At 42.8% G+C, this 24,893-nt stretch overlaps 1 protein-coding gene across 5 annotated transcripts in view; it reads right to left on the reverse strand.

Annotated features, from left to right (window-relative positions):
* The window catches only part of SLC6A6 (solute carrier family 6 member 6), a 58,275-nt gene that overhangs the window by 23,303 nt on the left and 10,079 nt on the right, over positions 1–24,893 (reverse strand). For 4 of the 5 annotated variants that reach the window (XM_063411822.1, XM_063411820.1, XM_063411819.1 and 1 more), the window contains 4 exons: positions 10,723–10,962; positions 10,008–10,142; positions 7,212–7,446; positions 1,217–1,349 (listed from right to left, as the gene is read on the reverse strand). In XM_063411822.1, the coding sequence (XP_063267892.1) occupies positions 1,217–1,349; positions 7,212–7,446; positions 10,008–10,142; positions 10,723–10,951 (732 nt within the window). In that variant the 5' untranslated portion in view covers positions 10,952–10,962. Of the gene's footprint in view, positions 1–1,216; positions 1,350–7,211; positions 7,447–10,007; positions 10,143–10,722; positions 10,963–23,307; positions 23,365–24,893 lie in introns of all 5 variants that reach the window. The other variant, XM_063411818.1, reaches the window with a different exon arrangement.

The raw sequence follows: 24,893 nt of genomic DNA on the forward strand, positions 1-24,893 counted from the left end.
GTCACATGAGACAGAGGGAACAGAGAAACAAACATTTTTGCCAATGCATGCTTTAGAGGTATGGAAGCTGTTCTTCGAGGTAAAGGTGGTGAGAATCCAGGGCAAGGCACCAGCTTTTTAATGAGGCTCACTGACAAAAATCACAGAAAGCAAGGCAGAAACTACAGTAAAGCAAGTGGTTTAGTCAGCAGTGGAACTCATGATGTGTGGCTTCCTACAAAGTTTTGTCTCCTGGTTGATTCTGCAGTGTGGAACAAGCTAAAACTGCTAAATTATGCTCTCTCTGCTGCTGAGGCACTTGGAATTTCTTCCCCTGAGTTCTCTGAGAACTTACAAAAGATAAGTTCACACTGTGGCCCTTTTCTCAGGAAGGACACTAATGGGGTCACTTCCTCCACCTAGCTGAGAAGAAATTTGGAGAACTTAGTACCTTGAGATCTCTCCTCCTCTGTCAGACTTATCTGAACACTGCCTCAGGCAACAAGTTTGAAAGCTAAGAATTACACAAACAAAATGGCTTCAAAACTTAGGAAAATAGGTATAAAACCACTACTGAATGCAAGGGGGATAGCATTAGGCTTCACACCAAGTGACTGACCAAGACTGGCAATGAAGCAGGATGTTCAGGAGTGATGCAACTGTTATCCTTGAAAGGAAAACATGACTCTGAAGAGCATGTGATGAAACCAAACCCACAAACTATGCAGGACCTTTGTTCATGACAATACTCCCGAATGAGCTCCTAAGTTTAGTCTTGTGTGTCTACACAGAGCTCTTCCATAAGTGAGTGGAATTTCGAAAATGCTCTGCATCTACAACACCCCTACCACAGCTATGTTAACATCCATCTGCTGCACTGGAATGGACTTGACTGGAGTGAGAACACAGACACACAGTGCAGAGAAAAACCCATCACAAGCCTGAGGCCTTCTGTACTCATGACATCAGTGGGATGTTCGTCCTCTGAGAGCCAAAGTGCAGCTCAATCTGTGCTTGTATCTGCTTCTTGATGCCCTTCCAGTAATGGCTACTTGACTCACAGGCATTTAGACATTGGTAATAGCCTTCAAAAGTCAGTTGAATATGAATTCTTCTCTTACTCAATGGAAAAATACAGTTTTTCCTGGAAATGGTGAATATCTTCAGGAACAGCATTACTTAGTACTCCTAACATCTCTAACTGAAATGATTATAGACTGGGTAAAAGAGCACTTACCTTCCCAGTGGACTTGACTCCTTTCCAAATGCAGAAGAAACAGATCACCCAGACAAGGAGGAGACACAGTGCTAGATCCCATTTGATAATACCAATATCTTCAATTCCCGAGGACAAGCTCAGCACATTGCGCCTGAATATTTGAAAGGAAACAAAACAAGAGAGATGCAGGAGCTCAGTTGATGCAGACTCTGGTTGTGACGGCTGAGAATACACAATGGTGCAGGGCAGCTGATGCACAGACAGATCTCTGCTCTCAAAACACTTGCTAAATCAGTGGCTTATGTGACCAAAGCTGTGCTTTGCAACCCTACATCTCCCCTATGTCTGTGTGACTCACACAGTATATTTATTCAATATACTGCACAACATTTTAAAAAACTAAGCTCTTTTTAGCAGTCTATGACCACCCCCATATGAGATAAAAATGTATTTGCTTTCTTGGAAATCAAAGACCAATTTGCCCCAGTGAAGCTGGCAGGCAGCAGTACACACCATGTCCCCATCATGGACACTTGCAGCTGATCTGTACCCACAGGTTTATGCTCCTTTTCAGTTCACTAGCAAGGCTGCCACGAGGAGGAAAGGGAAAGAGCAGTGCAGGGGAGTGTCAGACCATGCAGCTTTGAAGGGTGAAGGCTGGAGGCATTATCTGTTCTCTCCTTGGGCCCCCCTCAAACAAACACTGCCCTGGTGCTGCTGCTTGCCCTCAAGCACTCCCAACACCGGGGTCTCATTTAGCTAACACCAGATTGTTTGGGAAACTTTATTCCCTTACTTAGGTTAATAAATAAAAAGTAATTCCTGAGGTGTGTTTTAAGGGACCAACTTCTGATTATTAAAAGACTCTGATCCAGAGGGGAAATATTCATTAATGCTTCTCTCTTTTCAAAATTCCCATGGCTTACCATTAAATATTTAAACTATTTTTCAAATAATTTCATGCAACATACATTGTCCTCACACACTGCACAGGCCTTGTCATACTCAACAATTCATTTGTCAAATATGTAAAAGGACAAACTGTTTTTTACTGTTCACTGAGCTAAAACCCCTCTGCAAACAAACCCAGTAAACTCTAAAGAGTTTCTGCAAGGTTTTTTTTAGTCAAGGAACTTTTGACTTCAATTACCACAGAAATGCTGTACCCCAAGACTACAGAAGTGAACTTGCTACGTACCAATTTTTTTTATTAATTATTAGTTAAATTTTACTTTCAGACAGCTGTAAAAGTCAGGCACTTTCATTCACCAGAGTCATGGAGAGCAGAGCCCAAAGCAGTTTGGGTGCTGTACTGGGTCAGGCCCATGTATGTGGCATGCACAGCTTTGCATGGGGATCCAGTACAAGACAGACCATGGTGGTTTGGTTTTCCCCTGACTAATGAAATTTTTTTTTTTTTCTATTACCATGGAAATAGTGAATGAAGTCACTGATGGAAAATCTGCAATTAGTTTTTGGAAAAAGCCTTGGATTGACCACTTTAATAGGACTCAAACCCTCGCCCATCTGTTTTTGTGTCTTCGTTTGCCAAACTCACTTGGATTACCTGTGTGACCGTGTTCTCACACCAAATGCTTTATTCTCTCTGAACATGTGTGTATTTTGTTATGGAAAAGGACTAATGGCACCAGACAGGATAAGTCTGGCCTAATCAGCACAGCTATTCAATAGTTATGAGAAACCCCTCAGTAATGAATATTTGGCATAAAGTTGCAGTCCTGCTTCACCTGAGCCTAAAGAAACAAAGGAAAAACCTGCTGTGCATATACAAAAGAAGAAAATACATTTATAAGATGACAAAGTTCAGCTGCAACCTTCTGTGCCTTTTTGAAAAATAAATGGCAATTTTCCAGTCAAAGAGGCAGTTCATATTAAAAAGGCAATCTATAGAGTTGGCTCTTGGGAAACCGTGAATAATTAACTGCAAATGCCTTTTGGAATAAGGAGCTTTATTAATGCATTCAGCTAAGACTTCTTTGCTGTTTACTGTGGAACTAAAAGCAAGTGGCCATCTCTCCTAGAGTTTGCCCCAGCAATTCTTTTAAGATTTTTTGGAGGACACTCCAGTGGGCTACTGAAAGCCAGATATGTTGCTTTTCTATGTTTTTCTTGCTTATCCCATCTCACCAAGACTGACTTCCTCAAGGAATACTTTCTCAGAATTACCAGGGGAGCTCCAGCATTACAATTGTTTTATGACTTCTAGCCCTATGTATTTTTGCAGAAGCACTCAACCTGGATTTGCGAACCTGTAAATTGAAGTTCAGGAAGGAGCACGAGCTGGGCTGTGCTGATAACTCTTCAATTTTGTTACATAACCCCCAGACTACTGAGATTCAGCCAAGCCAACTCAGCTACCTTCACACCACTCACACACAGAGCTGTTACTCATACAGATTTATAGTCTGATGCTGTCATTAACTATCACTCATATATAATCAATGGGACAACAGGCTGGGGCTGAGTTTGTTGTAAACACGAGTTCTTGACCCTTGAACACTAATATGTTCTAGTGTGTGCAATATGGAAATGTAACAGGAGCTGTAACTGGCTCTACAACATAAACAAAAATAAAATGAAGAGAGTTATGCAATCCTTGGGGGATATTCCAGCTCATTAATCAAGTGAATGCAGACAAGACCTTTCAAAGCAGGAAAGGTGAAGCACCCTTTCATACTGGATGGACAAGAATAATTAACACTGAAAAGGTTGTACAGAAGAATATTAAAAGGAGAATATGAAACAATTTTAAAACCTCTCAACTTTGCTCTTAAAGGCAGAGACAGCTGCTCTAGATTTTGTTTAGTTTTTTTGTGTTGCTCCCTTTAGGATTACATGCCATTAGCATGTGATGGTCTTTCTTGGGATTTGGACGAATAAAGTCTGCTGATTACCAAATATTTATAAACACTTGGCCAGCACCAGACAATCAGAGGTTTTGTTCAACTATAATTACCCTATTACACTTATCCCTTACGTATTAATATGTGTGTAAGCCTTTAAGGTTTGAACTCCAAAATAAAATCTTCAGAAATAAGACCTGAAGCATGTGATACCAAGAGGTAAGTCTCCTGATATAAAGCCTGATTTTCTTAACCCCCTTTTATTGCTGCTCAAGCAAGCATGTGATTTGCACAAAACATTAATTCAAGTGAACTGAAATGTCAGGCTGCACTATACAACCAGCCAGGCTGAGAAGTTCAGTGTGAAGAGGTTAATGCATCTACGTGGTCAATTATACCTGAGCAGCACTAGTTTTACAAAGCAGTACTGATGAGGACACTATATAAATGTCCCACAATAAAAATGGCATTGGGTTTCAGAAACCAAATACTCACAGATCTCTGAGTTAAACTGGAATTAATTGTGCCACAAAGCAGATGGATATCTTCAGTTAAAGACTAATTATTTACCTGTCCTTTCAATGTTGGTAGCTGGCTGGCTGACAGCCAGTATTGTCTATGGTGGCATGGTACTTGAAAGCTCTTAAAACTATTTTTAATTTCAGAACTGTAAAGAATAGTAGCATGGCTGAGGAAAAAAAAGGAAGGGGATATTCAGTGCTTGCACCACGTGAAAGCTATGCTACTTTAATTACAACAGTGCTGCGTGATCTCTGCTCTTACTTTAAGACATCAATAGTTATTTATGCAGACAGCAGCTATTTTTAATACTCCTCTAAGTGTCACGACTCCTGAAGTCAGCTTGCTCTGTTAAGGGCAGTTTTGCCCCAATGAAAGAGTGAATTATGGGCGGTATGTCTGTCCTAGCAGGATTACAAAGCCAAACTCTTCCCTAGCAAGACTCCAGGGAAGAGTTCAGCTTCTGGTGTCTAAAACTGTTGAGGACACAGGTTAAAGTGGCTGCGAAGTGCAGGGAGAGCTGCTCCAGAAGCACTAATCACTGAGCAACCTTTGTTCCGACTCTGCTACAGACACAGTGAGGGCACAGCTGAGGACAACAAAGTATGTGAGGATCAAGGATTTGTTGTCCAGCCTCAGGCTCCTCCAGCCTGACTCCACCTACAGGAGTATTTGGCTCAGCTTGCAGAGGAGTCTTTGGTTTCCCTTAGAGGGAACTTAACTAAAAGCTTCATCACTAACGTGCTCCCATCACATCATTCCCATTACCCTTGGCTGCCCAGCCATAACACTCTTTACCACACACCTGCTGTGTTACCCACAGAGAGCTCTGCTGTTCCCCAATGTGCTGCAGCCCTTTCCCAGCTCCCAGCCCTTTCCCTTCCTGTTGCAATATCTTCAGTCTACTGAAGTGAGCATGCTGCCTGGGACCCTCAGGGAGACAATTTGGCCCACAGATCTGTGCAGTGCAGGAGTAGGAGCTTCCAGAGCAGCAGGACAATCCCATGGCCACATCAGGAGCTGCCAAGCTCATGGCTGTCCCAGGTACAAGAGGACTGTCAGCAAAGCTACTGCACAGAAGCGGTGATGAACACAGTGAGGAGTCTGGGGGAGCAACACTCTCAGGGGCAGCACTGTGGACCTCTGCTTCCTTGGGAGGCCTTGAGAAGACCGTGGAACACATAACCAAACCAGCCACTCATTTGGATTCAAGGCCTCCAGTCCCCAGTCCCCAAAGGAGTGAGAGCTGCTTCCTCTTCTACTGCAAATTGTCTCTCAGTTCCCTCAAAATATCAAAAGGTACCATTTAACAATTGTTTTCCAACTTCCTCCATATTTACAAGGGAGGAAGTCACCTGGGAAAGGTGCTGCCCTCAACATGGAAATGCAGAGCTCATGGTGAAAATGCCGTTCGCAGAGCCTGCACTCTCTCTCTCACACCAGCCACCAGAACCTTTTGACAAATTACCAATCCAAGATTCAATCTGCCCCTTTATATTTTGGCTCTCATGTTACAAATTTCAGTACTCTTCCTAGGACTATTTTTTTCTAAACCTAATGCATGCCAAACATCTTCAGCATGAACATGATTCCTGCTGGGGCTTTGGCTGATGCTTATTTTTAAAAATAGAGAAGTAGGTACAAGTTGATCAGAGATGAAACTGCACTGTAACACGCTGCAAAAGCCAAGCTGGGCCAGAAACTGATTCTACCCATAAATGATTATCTCAGCAAGCTAGCAAGCAAAAAAAAAAAAAAAAAAAAAAAAAAAAAAAAAAAAAAAAAAAAAAAAAAAAAAAAAAAAAAAAAAAAAAATTAATAAACTATTTGAAGATACTTTAGATTTAGGTTTCCCTACAGGTGTCTTCCTCTGCTGCTATGTTTTAACACTTACATAAACACACAGAGTTTTGAGGTCATGCCTGTTCAGAGATCACATTATGCAATATGATTTAAAACTTAAAAAATAACAGAGAAATGAGAATAAGAATAAGAATAAGAAGCTTATGACTGATGAAATTCAGGCATCTGGCAAAGAGTCTCCTCAGAGACTGCAGAGAAAAACATTGTAATAGAGATGACCTGAGAAACCTAGAACACAGGACAACGTTCACCAGCTCTGTCAGATTTATTACTGAGGTAAAAGCTTTACATTGTAGTCAGACTGAAGAGAGATGTGTTACAGCTTCACAAAGTGTACTGCAAATGCTAACAGCTGGGGAAGAGGCAGCCACAAAGGTGATGATTTGTCACTGTTTCCACTGTAAATCCCTGCTATCAGGGCATTTGCAGTGACTTGTTTGTGTTCTCCTGTCACACTCAGAGAGTCCAGCTAAGAAGGAAACAAGTTTTCTTCTGAAGAAGAATCTGTACTGGGCTTTTAAAGCTCATTGTATGGTCTAGGATAAACACACTTACACATCTATCACCTGCCTCCACCATGTCCAGACTTACCAGTCTGTCTCAAGACAGGTGAGAACCAGTAGCAACCACTGGTCAAAAACCTGACACCCAGAGCAATTTTCTTTTCCTATCTAATACTCCACACTGGGCTTCCTTAAAATCTCAGGACTGACCTCTGGCATGGCACCAAAAGCTCCCCGAAGTCACCATGAAGAAGGGGTACTTACTCCCAAAACTCTGTGACAGGAGAGGTGAAGTTAGTGGCATTCAGAGATATCCAAAGCGTTTGGTTCTTCCTGAGAGTGTCTTCCACGCAGGTGGGCGTGTTCCACTTCTGGTGGCAGTGTGCCCATGGCAGGACGCTCTGGAACGACTGGAACAGGTAGTAGAGTCCCCAGGCCAGGATCACGATGTAGTACACATTCAGAAGGGACACAATCACTATGGAAGCATAACCAATTCCTGGAAAGAAAGGGCGAGAAAAGGAAAATGTGCAGATGTGACAGCTGCTGCACCTTGTGATCTCCTGGGGCTGGTGCCATTCCCATTGCGTTGTGGGCTTGTATCCTGCCCTACCCTACAGCTGATGGAAACTCAGCTCAGCCACGCACAGGCACAGACCTGCCCCCATCTCTGGCACTCAGGGCTGAATTTCTGGCTATGGTTTGCTGACACTGAGGGGAAGACTGCAGGAATCTACCCAATTTAACACTAATCCAGGTATTTCAAGTTTTAGTAGAGGGAAGTCAAGGCATCAGGCTTTGCTCGTTTGCTGCAGCATCTCACTTCTTAGGTATCTTATCTGGGCAACCTCATTCTTGGCACACTGTCCCCCAAGCCAACTTTCCTGGCAGCAGCTCAGCTGGACAGCACCTGCACCGCTCAGTTATCAACAGGCTGGGCTCAGCCTACGTGGGGGGAAAAAAAAGACATTTCGTGAATGAGTTAAAAAGGAATCAATGTGAAAGTGGTTGTTTCTGCCTCAATTTCACTTGTGCAAAGGACGCATGGTATTTGTGGCTCTTACGTTACCTGGATCAATCTCTGCTTACCCAGTTTGCCAGCTATGAACCACAGGCAAAATAAAAATATTTCCTTTAAAAATTTAGAGCTGTCTCTTACAAGAACCTATGAAGCTCCCTTTAACATCACTCTGATGGATATTCCGGCAGTTGGGATACCTGCTTCATATTTTACATTTTAAAACCTTGTTGCAGCAGGAGTCTTTATTACCAAAGATTATTTTCATGTGAGATGGAAACAAGCGGAGTAAGTGCTATTTATTCTGTACATCTGCACTTCTTTCAGCATATGCAGCTAGTCACATTACCTACACTTTCTCTTTATGGATGCCTGAGAGATTGCTATTTAAACAAGGAACATTCCTTCTTCCTCCTCAAAAAAAAAAAGTTTTCACAAAAGTGTGAGGAGGAGGAAGAAAATTAAGCTAAAGCAGCACAATTACATCAGCTTCAGCACCATTTTGAGTACTAGGTGGGAGGGTGAGCCTCAGAGAAAACCCCCACTTCTGCTTGGGGTGACATCAGGGGAGAGAGATGCCTAGAACAGCAACAGTGGCAGAGCTAGAGACATGCCAGTGTGAATCGCCCACTCTTTCCAAATGGGATTTGAACAGGGCCACATGTTTAGTGTAGTTATTTCAAACGGTTCTGCTTGTGCTGTCCGCCTGTAAAGGGCAATCTACACACAAGACAGACAGCCTCTGTTCTCAGGGTTGCTGTTCCCTGAGATTCTCCTCGGGGTTGCTGTTCCCTGAGGTATGTAGGGTTTTCGAGCTTTTCTTGCCCGAAAGGTCCAGTGCCAGAGCCAGAGAAGACAAACAGAGTCTGCCAGCCCGTGTTTCCAAGGTTGTTTATTCTTTCATTATCTCTCAGTTCTTTCTCAGCTCTGCAAGGTGTCCCCAGCAGAGCAGGACACGTGGCAGGACTGGGCGGATCAGAGGGTCCCGGACCTTTTGTACCATTTCTCTGGTCCAACCACCATTCACAATGTACTTTGTATTTACAAAATTTTACCAATTCTTACTACCTATGTTAATATGTAATTTCTACTCTAAACCAATCCTTGTGATACAATTTAACAGAAAATGGGAGACAAGAACAAGAACAAGGAGGACAGGACCACTCCCCAATTCCTCCATCTTGCCTCTTCAAGCCCATATACTAAAAATCCTAAATTCTACATTCACACTCTGTGATAAAACTAGCTACTACTTATTTTGAATTCTTTCGCTTTGTGATTCTTCATACAATGTGGGCATTCACTCCCACAGACAGGGATCAGAGGCAGTGTCCTCCTGGGCTCTGTGTGAGGCTGGCTGACCCCCTTGTACAGATCCCAGACCCCCTGTCCGGTCTCCAAACCCTCCAGGGTGGCCAGAGGGATGTCCTGGACTCCGACACTGTCATTTTTCCAACCTATCTTTCATTTTTACTTCTAGTTAACTTCCAGAGCAGCCTTCATACTGTTCCTGTGAGCACTGAGCAGGCAAAGGCCCTTTGATAATATCAGACTAACATTTGCCAGGACCTGCTCAGCTATGACCAAACTCTTATTCCTGAATCCCACCAAAAATGCTGTCCAGGTTTTGATTGTATCAGTAGCAGATGGATGATGCCAATGATAAGCTTGCACATGGAAGAGGGATTTTGATTTTCAGACCAAAATAACATTTCAAAGCTGATTTCATTAATGCCATCTAGCCTTCCAAGACAGCACTTTCTCTGATACCTGTAAACAAAATGTGCAATTGCCTTAAAAGGCATAATATGCAATTTCTTTCTTGGTTATTGGCAGTTTTGCCAGTTAACAAGCTGATAGCATCAAAATCAATACCTCACTTTGTCCTTCAGACCTTCTGACTTCTACCTTTCCAGGAACCAATATCATACCCCTAATTATGATGGCAAATAACCGAGTTAATGGACATGAGGGAAATGGTGCTGCTACATATGGTTTACAAAGGGGTCTTTAAGCAGTAAAGCACAACAAGATGTACTCACCAGTGAAAATAGGGCAGATCTTTTCCCAGCATGTAATTCCACCTTCGGAGGTATACTGTCCTAGCACCACCTCCAGGAAAAACACGGGAAGACCTCCCCCAAACAGGAAAATGAAATAAGGTATAAGAAATGCACCTGTTGAGAAAATACAGTAGTACATAATGAGATTAAATGAATGACCTTATGCAAGATCATCAAAAAAGTGGCAACAGGCACATAGAAACAATAAAGATATTTGATACTTTAATATCACTATGCAATAATCTTATTCTGGGGTATTTTTGCTCATTTTCTTTGCAAAAAGGATGAGTGTAGGCTGGAAAGGGCATTTTCTCACCTCTTCAAAGTGAGTATCTCCCATAACAATGGCAGATTGTTAGGCACACAGTACTTTCACATGGCTCAGACTGCTCTTATTCTGAAAACCCCTGGTCTGAAATCCTACTGGTCTATATTAATAGCATATCTTTTAGTTAAAACTCAGACTCAGTTGTAGCAGGAGTAAAAGAGCACGAAAGGTTCAATAGCTCAACATTTGAAATTGCTGGATTTTTTCCCTAATAGAATTTTAATAAAAACTATTCAGCGATGAAGACTGGTGAGGGAGGCAGAAAACGGATGCATGAACAGTATTCTTAAAAACTGGATGAAGGCACTGAAAGACAGTGAGCGCAGGGCAGGCAGACTGACTCCTGAGCACGGGGTAAAGACTCACCTCCGCCGTTTTTGTAGCAGAGATACGGGAACCGCCAGACGTTGCCCAAACCAATGAACCCGCCCGCCACGGACAGCAGGAAGTCGATCTTGCTCGCCCACTTCTCCCGCTGCGGTGGCTTTCCCTCGGCCTCATCCTCAGGCCGTGTCCCCGGGCTCTTGCCGGGGGAAGGTTTGAGGATGTCCTTGTGGAAATCTTTCAAGCACTGAAGCTTTTCCTTTGTTGCCATATTTCTGCTTTCTACATAGAAAAAGAAAAAAAGAGGGTTATATTAAATGGTCTTTTCCATCTGAGCTCTCTAACTCTGCAAGAACTGTTCAGCCAAACTCATTCCATACAAAATGGTGCTGTTTATGAAGCAGAGACAGGAAAATCATATATCTGATGACTTCACTGGCCAGGAGAGACAAAGTCCCCCTGACTGTGTGGTCACCTGTCTGCAGGCAGAGCTGTGCAGAGCGCTGTGAAGCTCTGGCACTGCTCGCTGCTGTCCTGCTGCCAGCAGGGAAGGGGTGCCCCAGGAGCACTCCCCGTGCCGGCTCCTGCACGTGGTGCTCCTGGGCAAGTGTCTAACGCTGCTTCCATGCCCAAAATAAAGCACAAATCATTGCATTTGGTTCCCTCGAAAACATTTATGTGAAATACAGAATAGTAAATATCACCTTTCCAGACAAAACCCATTCTTCTCCTACCCGATAACCTGAGAGATCCTGTATTATTTATTGCCTGCAATTTCCATTCCCTGAAGTACTACAAACCTTTCAGAAAACTATACGTTCATAAAAACTGCAATGACAAGTCATTTGTTCTAATCAGCCTGCAGGAACTGAAGGAATCTTTTCAATTCATTCCATTTTCGTAACTGCACTGTTTTCCCTTGACATCAATAAAGGAACAAGTATAAGCCTTTATATTCAATTATTGTGAAATGCACACCTATGCAACAGAACGGGTTGCTGAGAGTGATGGCTCCTTAGTTAATTAAAAAGTCAGTGGCATGAGTCATATTAAATCATAGCTGGTTTATTATTTATAATTTATAGATATAACTTATTATCAAAATCACAGACTTTCAAAAATAATAACAGAAATAATTTTCTAGCAAGTGCCTTTTTAACCAAGATCTTCTAATGAAAACAATTTAGGAGTAACTTGTAGCCTTTCTGTTAACTGAGATCACATGCATATGCAGCCAATTCATTCTTTGCAGAACTCAAATGACTTCAGCTGGATCTGACCAGTTATTTTTGCACAGCGTGTTGATACTGAAATTTTCACCAGAACCAGGCAAACCAGCAAGTTTATTCCAGACCACAACCATTCACTGCTTATACACGTCATTATGAGTGCAGTCATAAAAAATCATGCTGCAGATTATCCTGTTTGATAGCTGCCAGCCTCCCTCATCCCTGAGTACTGGTTTTGATCTCTAACCTGACTGAGCTCGTGGCAGTGACCCGAAGACTGAACTGACATTAACTCTGAAGGAAGTTTTTAATCTGAACGTGATTTTTAGATAGATATGCATCACTGTACCTGTAATGCTTTCCATTCACCACAGAAATTTCAGAGGGCCAACACTGCCACAAAGCACAGCAGCTCCCCACTCGCCCCACTGGCACATTGGTGGCCTTCACAAAGCAGGCACTGCGACAGCAGCTGCCTATCAGGCCATGATCTAAAGAGGGACTTTAATCTCCACAATGTTAATCATTATGACTTTCTACTGGTTTTTAAACAAGGCCATTGGTGAGTGCACGGGGTGACAGAAGCACTGCAATACCTCGTGATCAACAGCAGAGAGAGCTCACAGAAGGAGAAAGTGAATAACACCACTGCAGGGGGATGAAGGCAGGCCATATTCCACTAAAATATCTCCTGTTGGTCACTGTTAGAGGCATGGTATGAGATAAAGCAGTAACGGAACGAAAAATGGTAGGGCCAGCCCTGTAACAGCCTTTGGGCACTTAGTTGTTTGGGGGGCTTAATTAACAGTAGCTAACTGGAGTGTCATGAATGGAGATTAATGGAGGTGCCTCTAAAAGGGATTCACAGCAACCTTAACCTCCCTGAGACATCTGCATCTCACACCAAGCCCCTAACAGGCACCATCCTGCATAAACGCCTGGAGTCCTCTCTTGAGGGAGAAAAAAATAAGTGGACACAACTGCTTTTCTTCAAAGAGGTGGTCGATGTCTGGCTCTCACTGCAACAGATACCAGGTATGGAGAAAGCTCATTTTTGCTTTCTTTTGCTATTTGTGCTGCTTGAATCCCTATCTTTCATCTTGCAGGAGCATGTCATAACCATCAGGCAACAGGCTATTCTGGGCTGAGGAATGGAGGGCATTTGGATTGGCTCACGGAAGCTTTTCTTCACAGGGTTATTGAAGCACTCATCAACAGAGGGAGAAAGCGTGCAAAAGAGAGAGGCTCACACCTAGTGTTTAGGGTATGCTCTTATTTTTCACATAATTTTTTGGTGAACTGGTGGGACAGCCATAAATCTGCTTGAGAAGGCACAGAGATATATAGATTTATAGAGCCCTGCAGGATTAGGTTTGAAATAAGAGCTTAACTGCTCCCCATGGAGACTGATACTAGGAATACCCCGAAACAGAACACTGGGAACATAGGCTCCCCTTAGGTAAAAAAATCTAAGGGGACCTGCAGTGTTAGCCACCTCTAAGATTAAAAACTCCTCAGGATTGCAATTTTTTGCAATCTACTTTTATCTCATGACACAGAGTTCTTTATATTTCTGCCAGCTCTAATCCTCTTGCCAGCGGATTTACTTTGACCCAGGTGTTAGTCAGTTCTACCCAGAGATTGCAAGGCTGACCAGCTGATTGCATTCTGTAAACCCTGACTCTCCCTGGGACAAGGTGATCACCCTGTGGTTTCACCCAGTTACCCACACACAAAATGTGAAATGGTGCCTTTCCAGACTCTTTCTTTGTAACTGAGTGGAAATGCATTATAAAACGGATTTCTAATTTGTCTCAAGATACCCCAAAGTAATGGCTGTGCTTGAAAAGCTAATTAGTAAGCATAGATTTTGCTTCAGCCTTAGTTGCAGTGTGATGACAGAGCGTGATCTCTCCCTTAGTCCATGAACCCTCAAGGTCATGCCTGCTTTTGGGGTCGTTTCACTGTACAGGTGGCAGGAGATGAGCCACCACAACTTTGGTGCAAGTCACCAGCTCTCAATAGTGGGGCGCACTACCTATCCAAGGCTTGCCCAAAATTAGTAACAGCCCAGCTTTACTGTGTATAGGCTTGCTAAGATCCCGATTGTGTCTGGAGGGCCAGCAGCTGTGGCTGGCAGGCACGTACAGCCCACCAGTACCACAGGAACTGTCGCTAAGCAGCCACCTGGGACTGTGGTCCCAGCCCATGTCACGTTCAAGGGATGTTGGATTTATCCCCCTTTGCTGCCAACCATTGGTGTCCACCCAGCCATTCCCAATTACAGGAACTGTCTACAAAGGCTGCAAGGGTGGGGGGTACGGGCGATTCTCCCTGGCGAAGAAAAGCCAAGAAAAGTAAGTTTGTTTAGTGAAAGGCATTGTCTTTTTCCTTAATGGGGTTGGAGTTTCATTTCCTTTAGCTATGTCCCACTGGGTGAGGCTAAAATGGCTCTTAAGGGAAATAGTCTGACAGAGATGCTGAAACAATATGTTGTCACCGCCCAGGTCAGAACCAGAGAATAATAGGTTATTTTTACTGTATCACTTAAGTGGGGATGGTATTCGAGATCTAAGTCCATCAGACTCCTCCAAGGAAATATATTGTGAAAAAATGCTCTTACAACCGCATAGTCCAAAAGGAGCAAATCCAAGTCTGAGGCATGTGTCTGACTCCCAGAGACTCATGTCTGCCTTCCAGGAGCCATATCTGACTGTGAGAGTACCCCCTCCAGGAAGCTTCAGATGGCCCCAGGAAGTTTTGGCTTCATCTGATGAACTCAATATGGATAAATAAAAGCAGCAGTCAAGCCTGCTATTTATGGTGTGCCCCTAGGCTGAGCCCAGTCACACTGCAAGAGCCTGATCCAAATGCAAGGGGAGAAAAAAATCCAGACTGGGCCAAGCCCAGAACTGCTCTCACATGCACTGGTACAAATACTCATTAACTGCGGACGGAGTAATCAATTATCAAATCGATGCTGGTAAAATATGGAAAAATAGAACAAGGGATTAAGCATGGGCACTTTGCACTTCTCGAATGTCTGCTCGCTGGTATGGCCAGGAGGCCCTTCCACAGGAGAGTCATGTGTCTGTCCCTTGCACAGATTTCCTCAGGTGAAATACCCTGCAATAACCCAGGCTCTCTTGCTGCCCATAACTGATCAGTCTTTGGTGCACAGGTGAAAATACCACGAGACCAGCCATAAGAGGAGTGCTTTCACAGCCAGCTCAGCTTAGGCCATCCCCTGGGCGACAGCTATCAGATCTTCAAACGTAGGGCCTGCACCTCAGATAACCCATACCCTTTATAAAAATACTGGCATTGAAATGTAATCCCTCATAACATGCAAAAAAATGAGGGGTAGAGGAAGGGGGAGGTGCTGCACAGAGGGGGCAGACGGTGAGCAATGCCCACGAGGGAAGGCTGCCAGCACAGCCAGGACCTGCTGGTTGTCAGAACAGACACAGCTCCCAATACTGCTGAACCACTGACCATTTTTGACAGACAACCCATGGATTACACAACTGAAAATACACTGTGTTCAGTTTTTGCTTTGGGATTACAGTAATGATCCACTCCAAGCTTCTTAGAGCTGAAGACAAGCAACCAATGCACAGCAATACCTTCCAGGAGGAACCTTGAGGACAAATCCATTGTGGATGCCACCTCATTTAATAGTCACCAAAAATCAAAACTTTCAAACAGTGTTTTTCCAAATGCTGATGGAAATGGGAAAATCAAAGTCTGCCTGTACACAGATATGTGTTTATAAATACTTATACATGCTAAAATGCATGCCCTGTCTTGCATCTGAACACCAGAAACCACAGCAAAGCAGATACTTCTTTTTTGGCCAATGCATATAAACTTTGATTAAAATTCAACATACTGAATTGTTGACCAGAATGGAATAATATGCATTTTTTTCTAGCTTCTTTTTCTGTTAGAAAACTAAAAGCAAAGTACACATTCAGAATGTCTTTGACCTTGATGGGAATGCTGCTTGAAGAATGACTGTATGGCCGTACCACTGATTTTATGGACTATTTTTGCAGCATGATGTGTATCATCATTACTTCTGCTTTCAAGGACCCTTCTCTACTAAATTCAGCCTGTGCAGACTGTATATCTCAAGCTTCTCAGTGCTCTCTCATCTTTTTCTGCCTCAATGACTTTGGAAAGGCATCGGTTTACCACATTATAATTAATTTTTCTAACCCTGTTTAAGCTCACTGCCTCTTTGGACATTGGTATCTCTCTCATTTTTCTGTCATTTCTTTTGTATCCTGCAAATTGAAGTCAACATTCCTTTACAAACTGAGTTTTCCTAGAACTGCCAATCTATTTGTGGGTTCGCTCTTCAAAAAAATTATTATTATTTAACATTCACATTCATGAAAATTTCAAAATTAGATGCCCTGATTGCTGGATCAGAGCTGGTCTTCAAATAACCAGCTTTCCACTTTCATTGAGAGCAATGGAAAAACTGCTATTGATTTCAACAGTAGTAGGATCAGGTCCCAAATAAAACTGCATTTATTATGTTTGGCTCATTTCCTAGGATTACTTGGAACTTTGAAAGCTGTAACTCTTGATGCTGACAGCTCTCCCTCCCAGGGCAGTGTGGTTAAACCAATCGATACATGATTAAAATAAACAGCCCCTTGATCAAACTCATGGCTTTAGTGCAAGTCTTCGTGATCTGGAGGAAAAAAAGCCTTTGTGTCTTCCAGCCCTCAAGGCCCCACTAGTGTCCAAGGAGCACCTGACTTCACTTATTGTCCCTAATTCATATCCAAGTTCATTCTGCTTCATTGAGCAAGATACCTACGATTTCTGAAAAACAATACTACTCCCTTTACTGCACACACTCCTTGTCATCCTCTTAAAATGTATCCCTAAAAGTTTCCTGAACTACAGCTCACTGTTCTGTCTTTAATGGACTCCTCTTTTTCTGTATACTGTTCCCTGAGTTTGGGTTGTTATTTAAACCCTAGAATCCATTTGTCCTTTCTTCTTTCTCAGCTTTTGCTCCAGCTTTTTCCATCTCCCTTCTCACTTCTTCATCATTTCCTTTTCTTTCACTGTGATGCTTTTTATAGTCTTCTAAGATTGACTGAAAAGTCTGCTACTGAAAATTTTCTAGGAGGAAAATGAACTTCTTTATAAAGCTGAAGCCTACTCTGAAAGAAAAGCCCAGGGCTTAATGCAATTTCTTTTTCACCAGTTGTGGTCTGGACAAAAGGTATCTTTTTTCCCCACATGCTTTTTTTTCTTGTTGCTGTTTCCATTCATGCTCTTCAAATGCTTCAAATAGGCACCATGTCACAGCACTGAGCTGTTATAAAATCCTGCATCTTTACTCAGATTTCAGCAGCAGAAAATCTGCAGTCACATAATACTCTAGATGCTCATTTTGTTCTACTTTTTTGTGTCAAAGAACAAAGCAGTTACAACTAAACCCAGCACAGGAGGAAATGAAAAACTCCTCTTCCGTTGTGTGGGGTGGAAAGGAGGAAAACGAATACCTACAAATTCCAGTGGATTTCAGAGGGAACATGACCCTGGCCCTAAACAGGGGCTGAAGCAAGGATGATGCTCCCCAGCTTCAGGGACGGAGCCTGATTCCCCAGGGAGGTGGCACAGAGCAGTCGTGGTAGTCAGTAGGGAAGCGCAGGGGATGCAGTGGAGGTCTGGCACACTGAGTCACACTGGTTATGACTCTGTCCTACTGAAATCCCCTGTGGGCAGTGTCACCTGTATCCCAGACTGAAACCAAATGGCCTGCCTGGAGAGCCACGGTGCTCCTGCTCTGTCCTGTCCTCAGAGAAGAAAGCCCAGGGGTTGCTCTTGCAAAGACAGCCAAGGGGAAGGAATGGGAGGTTGGCAGAGGCAGAGACTGAGGGGAAACTGCTCATCCTTTGCACATTGTGCTGGTAACTCTGTGCAGGAGAACAAGTTCTTGGGTTTGTTCACGTGAAGCCAACTGCTGACCCAGGTTAATGCCTCCTGACCAATGACCCAGCTCACAGCCTCCTGACTGTCAACAGGCTGGAAAGAAGCACCAGCTGCCCACTGCCCTCCCTGCCTGCTTCCTCTGGTCTCCAGCTCACCCACTGTGAAAGTGGAAAACCATTACTTTGCTGGGTCATATCACCTCTTGAGGCCATTGTCCTTATGAGAGGGCCCTTAACAAAATGCATTCTGTCCATGTGGTAGCAAGCTGGTGGCTTTCCAAGCAAGATGGGCATTTTTGAAGAAGATTCAACAAGCTGTGCACATACTGAGCTCTTCAGCCTCCTTGTACCCTGAAGTTATACGCCTCTTGACAAGGGAACAATACTGTCATATTTTGCTTTAAATTCTGAAGGTCTGCCTCTGAATGGTTTGCAATTCTCTATCAAGCCCTGGTGTCAATTAAGTCAGTTCTATTGCCACAAATAAACCACACCAAAATCAATTAAGGGATGTCCTTCATCCTGCTATAAAAAAGGCAAACCCCCTAATGCTCACAAAGCTTATGAACTCAGTCAGTGGTGTGCACTGTGCCTATTGAACTTTTTGCATGTGATTAATAGTGTATTGATCCCATGTGACACTTCTGCCAGGCCCTTGCAACACATGATAATGTCAGACAGCAATTTCCATGCTACAATAATGAAACACTGCCCCCGTGCAAGGAGGAGAAACAATAAAGTAGTCATTTAGTAAAGCAAATGTGCAATAAAACATATGAATTCATTATTTCAAAGTAATTTTTTCTTAGGGATAAACCATTTCACCCTCACCTGTTTTTTCTTTCACACTATTTCTAAATTTAAATTAATTGAGTTTACCAATGCTAATGTTCAGGGCTTTCTCGCAATTGAGGAGTACTGTATTTTTTCATTATGTTTTCTAACTACATAAAAAACAGATGGACGTGTAAGACTATATGTTTTTGGAAAAACAAATACAGTCTTCTATACCCAACAATGGCTTTGATCAGCTGTTGCCATACCTGCCTAGGCCACCCCCACACAAAGCCGGAGTTGTGTTTTTAATGCCTCTATCCATTAATCTTAAACAATAAGTGAGGATAGATTTTTGTCCCACCTGTGGCAGCTGTACGAACATGTCATATAGTAACTTATTCCCAGAAATCTAGATCCTCACACCATCAGTGGAAGGGAACAATCCTTTCTTCTTTGTTCCAGTGCCCCCTCTGCCCAACACCTGATTTTTTTTTTCTAGAATACATTAATGGAAGGAAGAGTTGTGCAACACAGCACCGTGGGTGGAAAGCAGCCAGCCAACCTGTACCAGGAAAACAGCTATTACATGCACGCGATCCGCAGTGTTAGTCCCATTACAGGGCTATAAAATCTGAGCAGGTTACAAAGCCCTGAGGGCTGGGCCATGAGCACTAAAACTTAATGGTGAGAGCAAGCTACTTTTGATTTTAGCCTTGACTTCTCCTCCATGCTGGCAGTCAATATCAGCAAAAATACGACTCAGTGAGAGAAATGAGCTGCAATCTTTTAAGAAGTGAAGTGTCAACCCTTTGCTGATGAACCAGAGTACTCAGGTGACTGGAGTGCTCTGCCAGGGCAGTTCTGCTCACAGGCCTTCAGCCACAGAAATTTCCTAAGGACTCTGAGGTTTAATTTACTGTTGTTGTTTTCTTTCCTTCAAGAAGAAGAAAAAAAAAAAAAGAAAAAAAAAGGAAAAAAAAAAAAGAACGAAAACTTTAGGCGTATGAAGTTTCGCACAGGAAATGAAATTGAAACCAATGACACGACAGCACAGCAGCACAGGCAGGTCTGCAGGAGATGTGCAAAAAGAAGAAGTGGCAAAGCTGATGAAAAAGCTCAGGGAGAGCACAACTTTGCAAAACGGGCTGGTGAAATACAGATTTTCACACAAAAAAAAAGTGAAGCTCTGCAGACGCTATGATATTTATTTGCTCTCCTGCAGCTGGTGCCAGGTGCTGGCTTGCATGGCCGGACAATGCCATGTTTTGTTTAATCCCAGAACAGCCTTGGCTCTGTCTCCAGCTGCAGCCCCGTTCTCTCAATTTCCCCGGCTGCCCAGAGCCACTCACTGTGCTCCTGGAGGGCATTTGAGAAGGAATACTACTATGTCCTACAGGCCTTGCAATGGGCATTATTTGATTTAAAAAAAAAAAAAATTCACTGATTTGATCACTGCCCATCTGCTTTGAAGTTCTGAGTTGCAAATATAACCCTTGGTACTGACCACTAAACCACCGTGCTTTTAAATACTGTGTGATTCAGACTGATTCCCAACCAGAGGTGTATTTTCAGTTCAGTTTTGCCATGGGTCTCTGACATTTGCTTTCATAGACTGAGAGCTGTGCTCGTTTCTATGTCAAGAGATATGAAAACCAAACAGTGCCAGAACAAATACTCCAATATTCCAAGGAAACTAACACATAAACCACTTCTGCATACCACGGTCTGCAAAGTGCAGAGCACACACCAAGTACACAGGGAACAAAATCCTGGGCCCACACACTACTTGACAAAAGCCCCACAGAATTCACCCTCAAATTGCTGCCTCCGACAGGACTTGTGTTAGAGCAAAGGCTGACTCCAATACAAAACAAGTATCTGCAGCCCCACCTTCATACCAGGGTCAATCCCACAGGCTACAGGAACTTGTTTGCTTGTTTTTCTGTTGGCTTTTACATGTAAGCTTCCCCAAATACAGTATGACGATATGTGAAGAGCCTATTTTTCTCCATCTCTTCTTACCTTTTTGAACAAATGATAGCTCATGGGTTCATTGCAGGTTGCTTTTATAGTCCTGGCCTGATTACTATAAGCTGAACTTACTCCTGTAACCAGCTGAGGATTTTTCTTAGTGCAATGTCACCTTTGCAAACACGCTTTAATAGCATACAAATATGGCACTTAAGCATCTAAAGCTGTCTTCATCATGACTACAATTATTTTTCACTATTTGGTTTTTTTATGCAAAAGTTCATAAAGGACAGGTGGGAAATTGTTTGCAGTTCCACTAGTAATGATAGGCACCTGCCAAACAGCTGAGATAGCAACAAAAACACTTCACATGCAAACTAATGGTAGGAAGTGAGAGGCTTCCTTTGGTTGACTTGTCTGAATTTTGGAGCTCCTGTACAAGAGCTATATGAACTTGTGATAGCTTTACAGGAGAAATCACCTAGGTGATTCGAAGTCAGATGTACTGCTTGAAGTTTCACATTTGGATACTATCTGCCCATGAAATTTGACTTATAACCTTTCGCTTGTGTACTGCACAAAGAGCGGAGGAGAAAGGAACTTCAACCCTACTGAGCAACAGTAACTTCCATTACTATATTGCCTCTACCTGGCACAAAACCCTTTTCACACTTGAAAGAGCAGTACTCTGCATCATTTAAGCAGGCTCTGTACCAGGTGAGAGTATTTCTGTGTTACAGAAAAAGGAAGGCAGCAATGAAAGCAAGTCCATCCTGTTCAATCTTGCTTTTAGAATCCTGCCTTGTGTAAAAGGGAACAACAAAAGCTTTTGGTTGCTCATATTTAGTCTTTCTTCAATCCACTATGGTAGCCCCATATGTAAACTTTACTTTTGATATAACCTGATGGGAAATTAGGTGTTTACATAAGCAATACACTTCTTCAGAAAGTAGAGACATGCAGAAGAAGCACCTTATTTTGTCAGACTTGAAAGAGAAACTTTATGAAATATTCCCATTTCTTTTTCCCACCAAGGGAATTTTTGAAGGGTGTTTTTTTTGCCCTAGAATAGCTACATCATTGTTCAAAATCCCCTAGGCTGATATGGTGAATCTGAGTGTGATCTTGCTTTCTCTCAGCACAATTAAAATAACATTGTTCTGACAAAGGGCATTTTTTGGCTAACATATGGGCGGACCATGAAAATTTGCTACCCGATGGAGCTTGCAGATGCCCCTGTGCACGTCCCAGCTTTTTGGCAGACAGCTGCAGGGCTGGGAGGGCCTTGAGCTGAGGAGCAGATGCTCTGTGCAGCATTAACTCCCTCACGTGGTTACGGCCACATGAGGAAACCAGCACGTAACGGCCCAGCAAGGGCAGTTGGTGACTCACTAAATCCTAAATACCCCAAAGCTCTCTTCAAGGCTGTTTTAGAGAATGAGATTTGTCACTGAAAAGGAAAAAAGGGTGATATTTATTTTTAAATACTTATCATCCTTATATAATTATGCTTTAAACTCTTCCATTGATAACTTCAGTTGGAACTTACTAAAGATTTGAAGAGAACTGAAGTGAAATCCTGTGTACAAATTCCCAATAATTTCAGAGATACCCAAATTTCACCTACTAATCTTATCTGAGGTCACCATTTACACCTTGCTATTGTTCCCATGTAAGTAAAACCTCTGTCACCTCACTGACCTTTGGGAGGTCGCTCCTGTTCTACGCAGGTACAAATAGGAGTGACAATGACAGGGAGTGAGGAGTTAATGACATGCACAGCACTATGGCTGAATCAGTACAGGAAGTGGGTATTAAACAGAACCATAAAGCAATTCAGGTTAGAAGGGATTTCTGGAGGTCACATAGTCCAGCCTCCTGCTCAAAGAAGGGCCAATGTCAAAATCAGACTGGCTTGCTGATGTCCTTATCTGGTCAAGCTCTGCCCAAGAGTGGAGACCATACAATCCCTGTGCAACTCATCCCACTGCTTCACTCTGCTCAGGATGAACATTTGTTCCATATAAACAATCTGAATGTCTCTATTGGACAAACAAAGAAAACGAAGAGGAAAAGGGTGAGGAGGAATAATACAGAAGGACAAGATGATACCAAATGGAAGGCTCACTCTTCTCACTCTTCACTCTTCTGGTACTCCACATACAATACAAGCAGTTGGAAAACAAAAGATGCTGAGGGCTTGGGCAGTGAGTGACAAATGTGTAAGCTCCAGGTTAACTACAAAATAAGCATCAGTCCCTGGTGGCAGCACATAAGACTATACCCCTTTTATTGTCAGAGTAAAACATATTCCTTTAAGAAAACCAAACAAAAAGCCCTATTAAGTGCTTCAGTGCATGCCAAGCAATTATTGCTTTCCACACTGTGTCCTGTGACTCCACTGTGCCACAATGAACTGGCATATGGTGCTCATTCAGGGTATATAACTCACACATTAGCTCTGAAGAGCTAATAGTTACTTGGACTCTAGTTAATTGGGGGGGGCTGGCGGTTAATTTCCCCATGGCAATGCAATAAATGTCATGCTTACTATTGTTTAACTATTATTTAAAAAAAAGTTTTTAGTGGCAGGCAAGTGTCATTAACGCCTCAAATCTCTCGTATGCAACAAAAATCAATTCAGACACACTCTGGCATGCGAAAGCACATAAATAATTGGCAAATACTACCTGTGGTCTTCTGGGTCCAGATTTGACTGATGCCAAGAGCAATCAACTCCTTTTTGGCTGCAAAGGATAGGAGGGCACTCAATACCTTGCAGAAGGCACTGAGTACCTGGCAAAAATCAAGCTTTCTGTGTGCCAGCTCCCCACGAGAGAGCAATTCTTGAAGCACGTGCAACAGAAAAGGTTCTCTTCTCTTGCAAGGGAAGGCAATCTCCTAGAGAGACACAGAGCCAGCTCTCTGTAGGGTGTCAAATACTCTTCTGGGCTGGAAAGGGAGCACTTTCTCTTATAAAAGAAGGCATAAAATGTAACAAAGCCTCTCTCTTTGAGTGAGTCTGCCCAAGAGCAGTAGACTAAAAATCCAGTTTTTACCATGAAGAAAACATCAGAGATGCTTAAAAGCAGGGACTGAGTAATGGCCGAAGAAACTGTTTGCAATTACAAGAAAATTCTCCTGTAATCAAGATGCCCCAAATGAGCCCAGGCTGCACCATGACTTGTACAGTCAAGAAAACATGGCTGCAAGAGTGCTAATGGAGCTTTCCACCATACCCAGATGATTTTATGGGGGTAAGAATCCTGTAGAGCTCTGGTCTGCTTAACACTTGTATACATTTGACAAAAGCAACACTGAAGCCAGTGCTACTCATTAGCAAAAGTGGATCAGAAAGATGGAAGTGGCTAATTCAGATTTTGTCCATGTAGGGACTCAGAGCTACAGCAGAAGTGCAACGGGGTAGAAGGTCAGCAAGGCTGAGTCCTGAAGAAGGCGGCCTGACTTTTGACATAGTTTACATGATAAAGCAACACCAATGCTACTGGAATCAACAAAACCATGCTGGCAGAAATCAGCTGAGAATTATACCCTGAATTTGTATGTCTTTGAGCTAATTTCGCAGGTACCAAACAACATTAATATCTCAAATGTGACTTGGAAGGCAAAACATAAACACTTCAGCCTAAAGCTCTGCTGCTCCTGATCCCCAAGGACGCAATTATTCCTTTGGTGGTTTCCTGTATAGACCAAATGCAATGTTTACCAATACAAATCTTTTTCCCTGTAATTTTTTGCTTCATAAAATGGAAATTTGGACTGTGTTGTCTCAGCTGTTTTCTTTAGCATTTAACACAATAGTCATGGAAGAATATGGTCATGACTTTACCATGAATGGCGATGAGGAGTAAGGACCTCCTCTGCCTATTTCCTCACCTTGAATCTCCTAACTGTTTAGTTGAGTGGGAGGTAGTTGAAATTGTGCCCGAACCAGGACTCCCAGCATTTGACCTGCACTTTTTAGTTACTGCTTCATAGGTTCTTTATTAATAGTAACAATATATTCCCCATCTCCTCATAAATATCTTTGATTTATTAAAATATTTGTTGCATCTCACTCAGCTACCTTCCTCTAGGAATGTATTTGAGAAAGGGAAAAAAAAAATTAAGCAGAGCTCAGGCCTTTTTCCAATCAAAAGTCATATTCATCTATGCAAAAATGTCAAAGTCTTCATTTCACCCAATGAGATAAAACCAGCCTTTAGGTAATAGCCACCTTCTCCTGAATGCAAAGACCCCTGGGTGGAGAAGGAAA

The sequence above is a fragment of the Prinia subflava genome, chromosome 14 (genome assembly GCF_021018805.1).
Source record: "Prinia subflava isolate CZ2003 ecotype Zambia chromosome 14, Cam_Psub_1.2, whole genome shotgun sequence".
Classification (NCBI taxonomy): domain Eukaryota; kingdom Metazoa; phylum Chordata; class Aves; order Passeriformes; family Cisticolidae; genus Prinia; species Prinia subflava.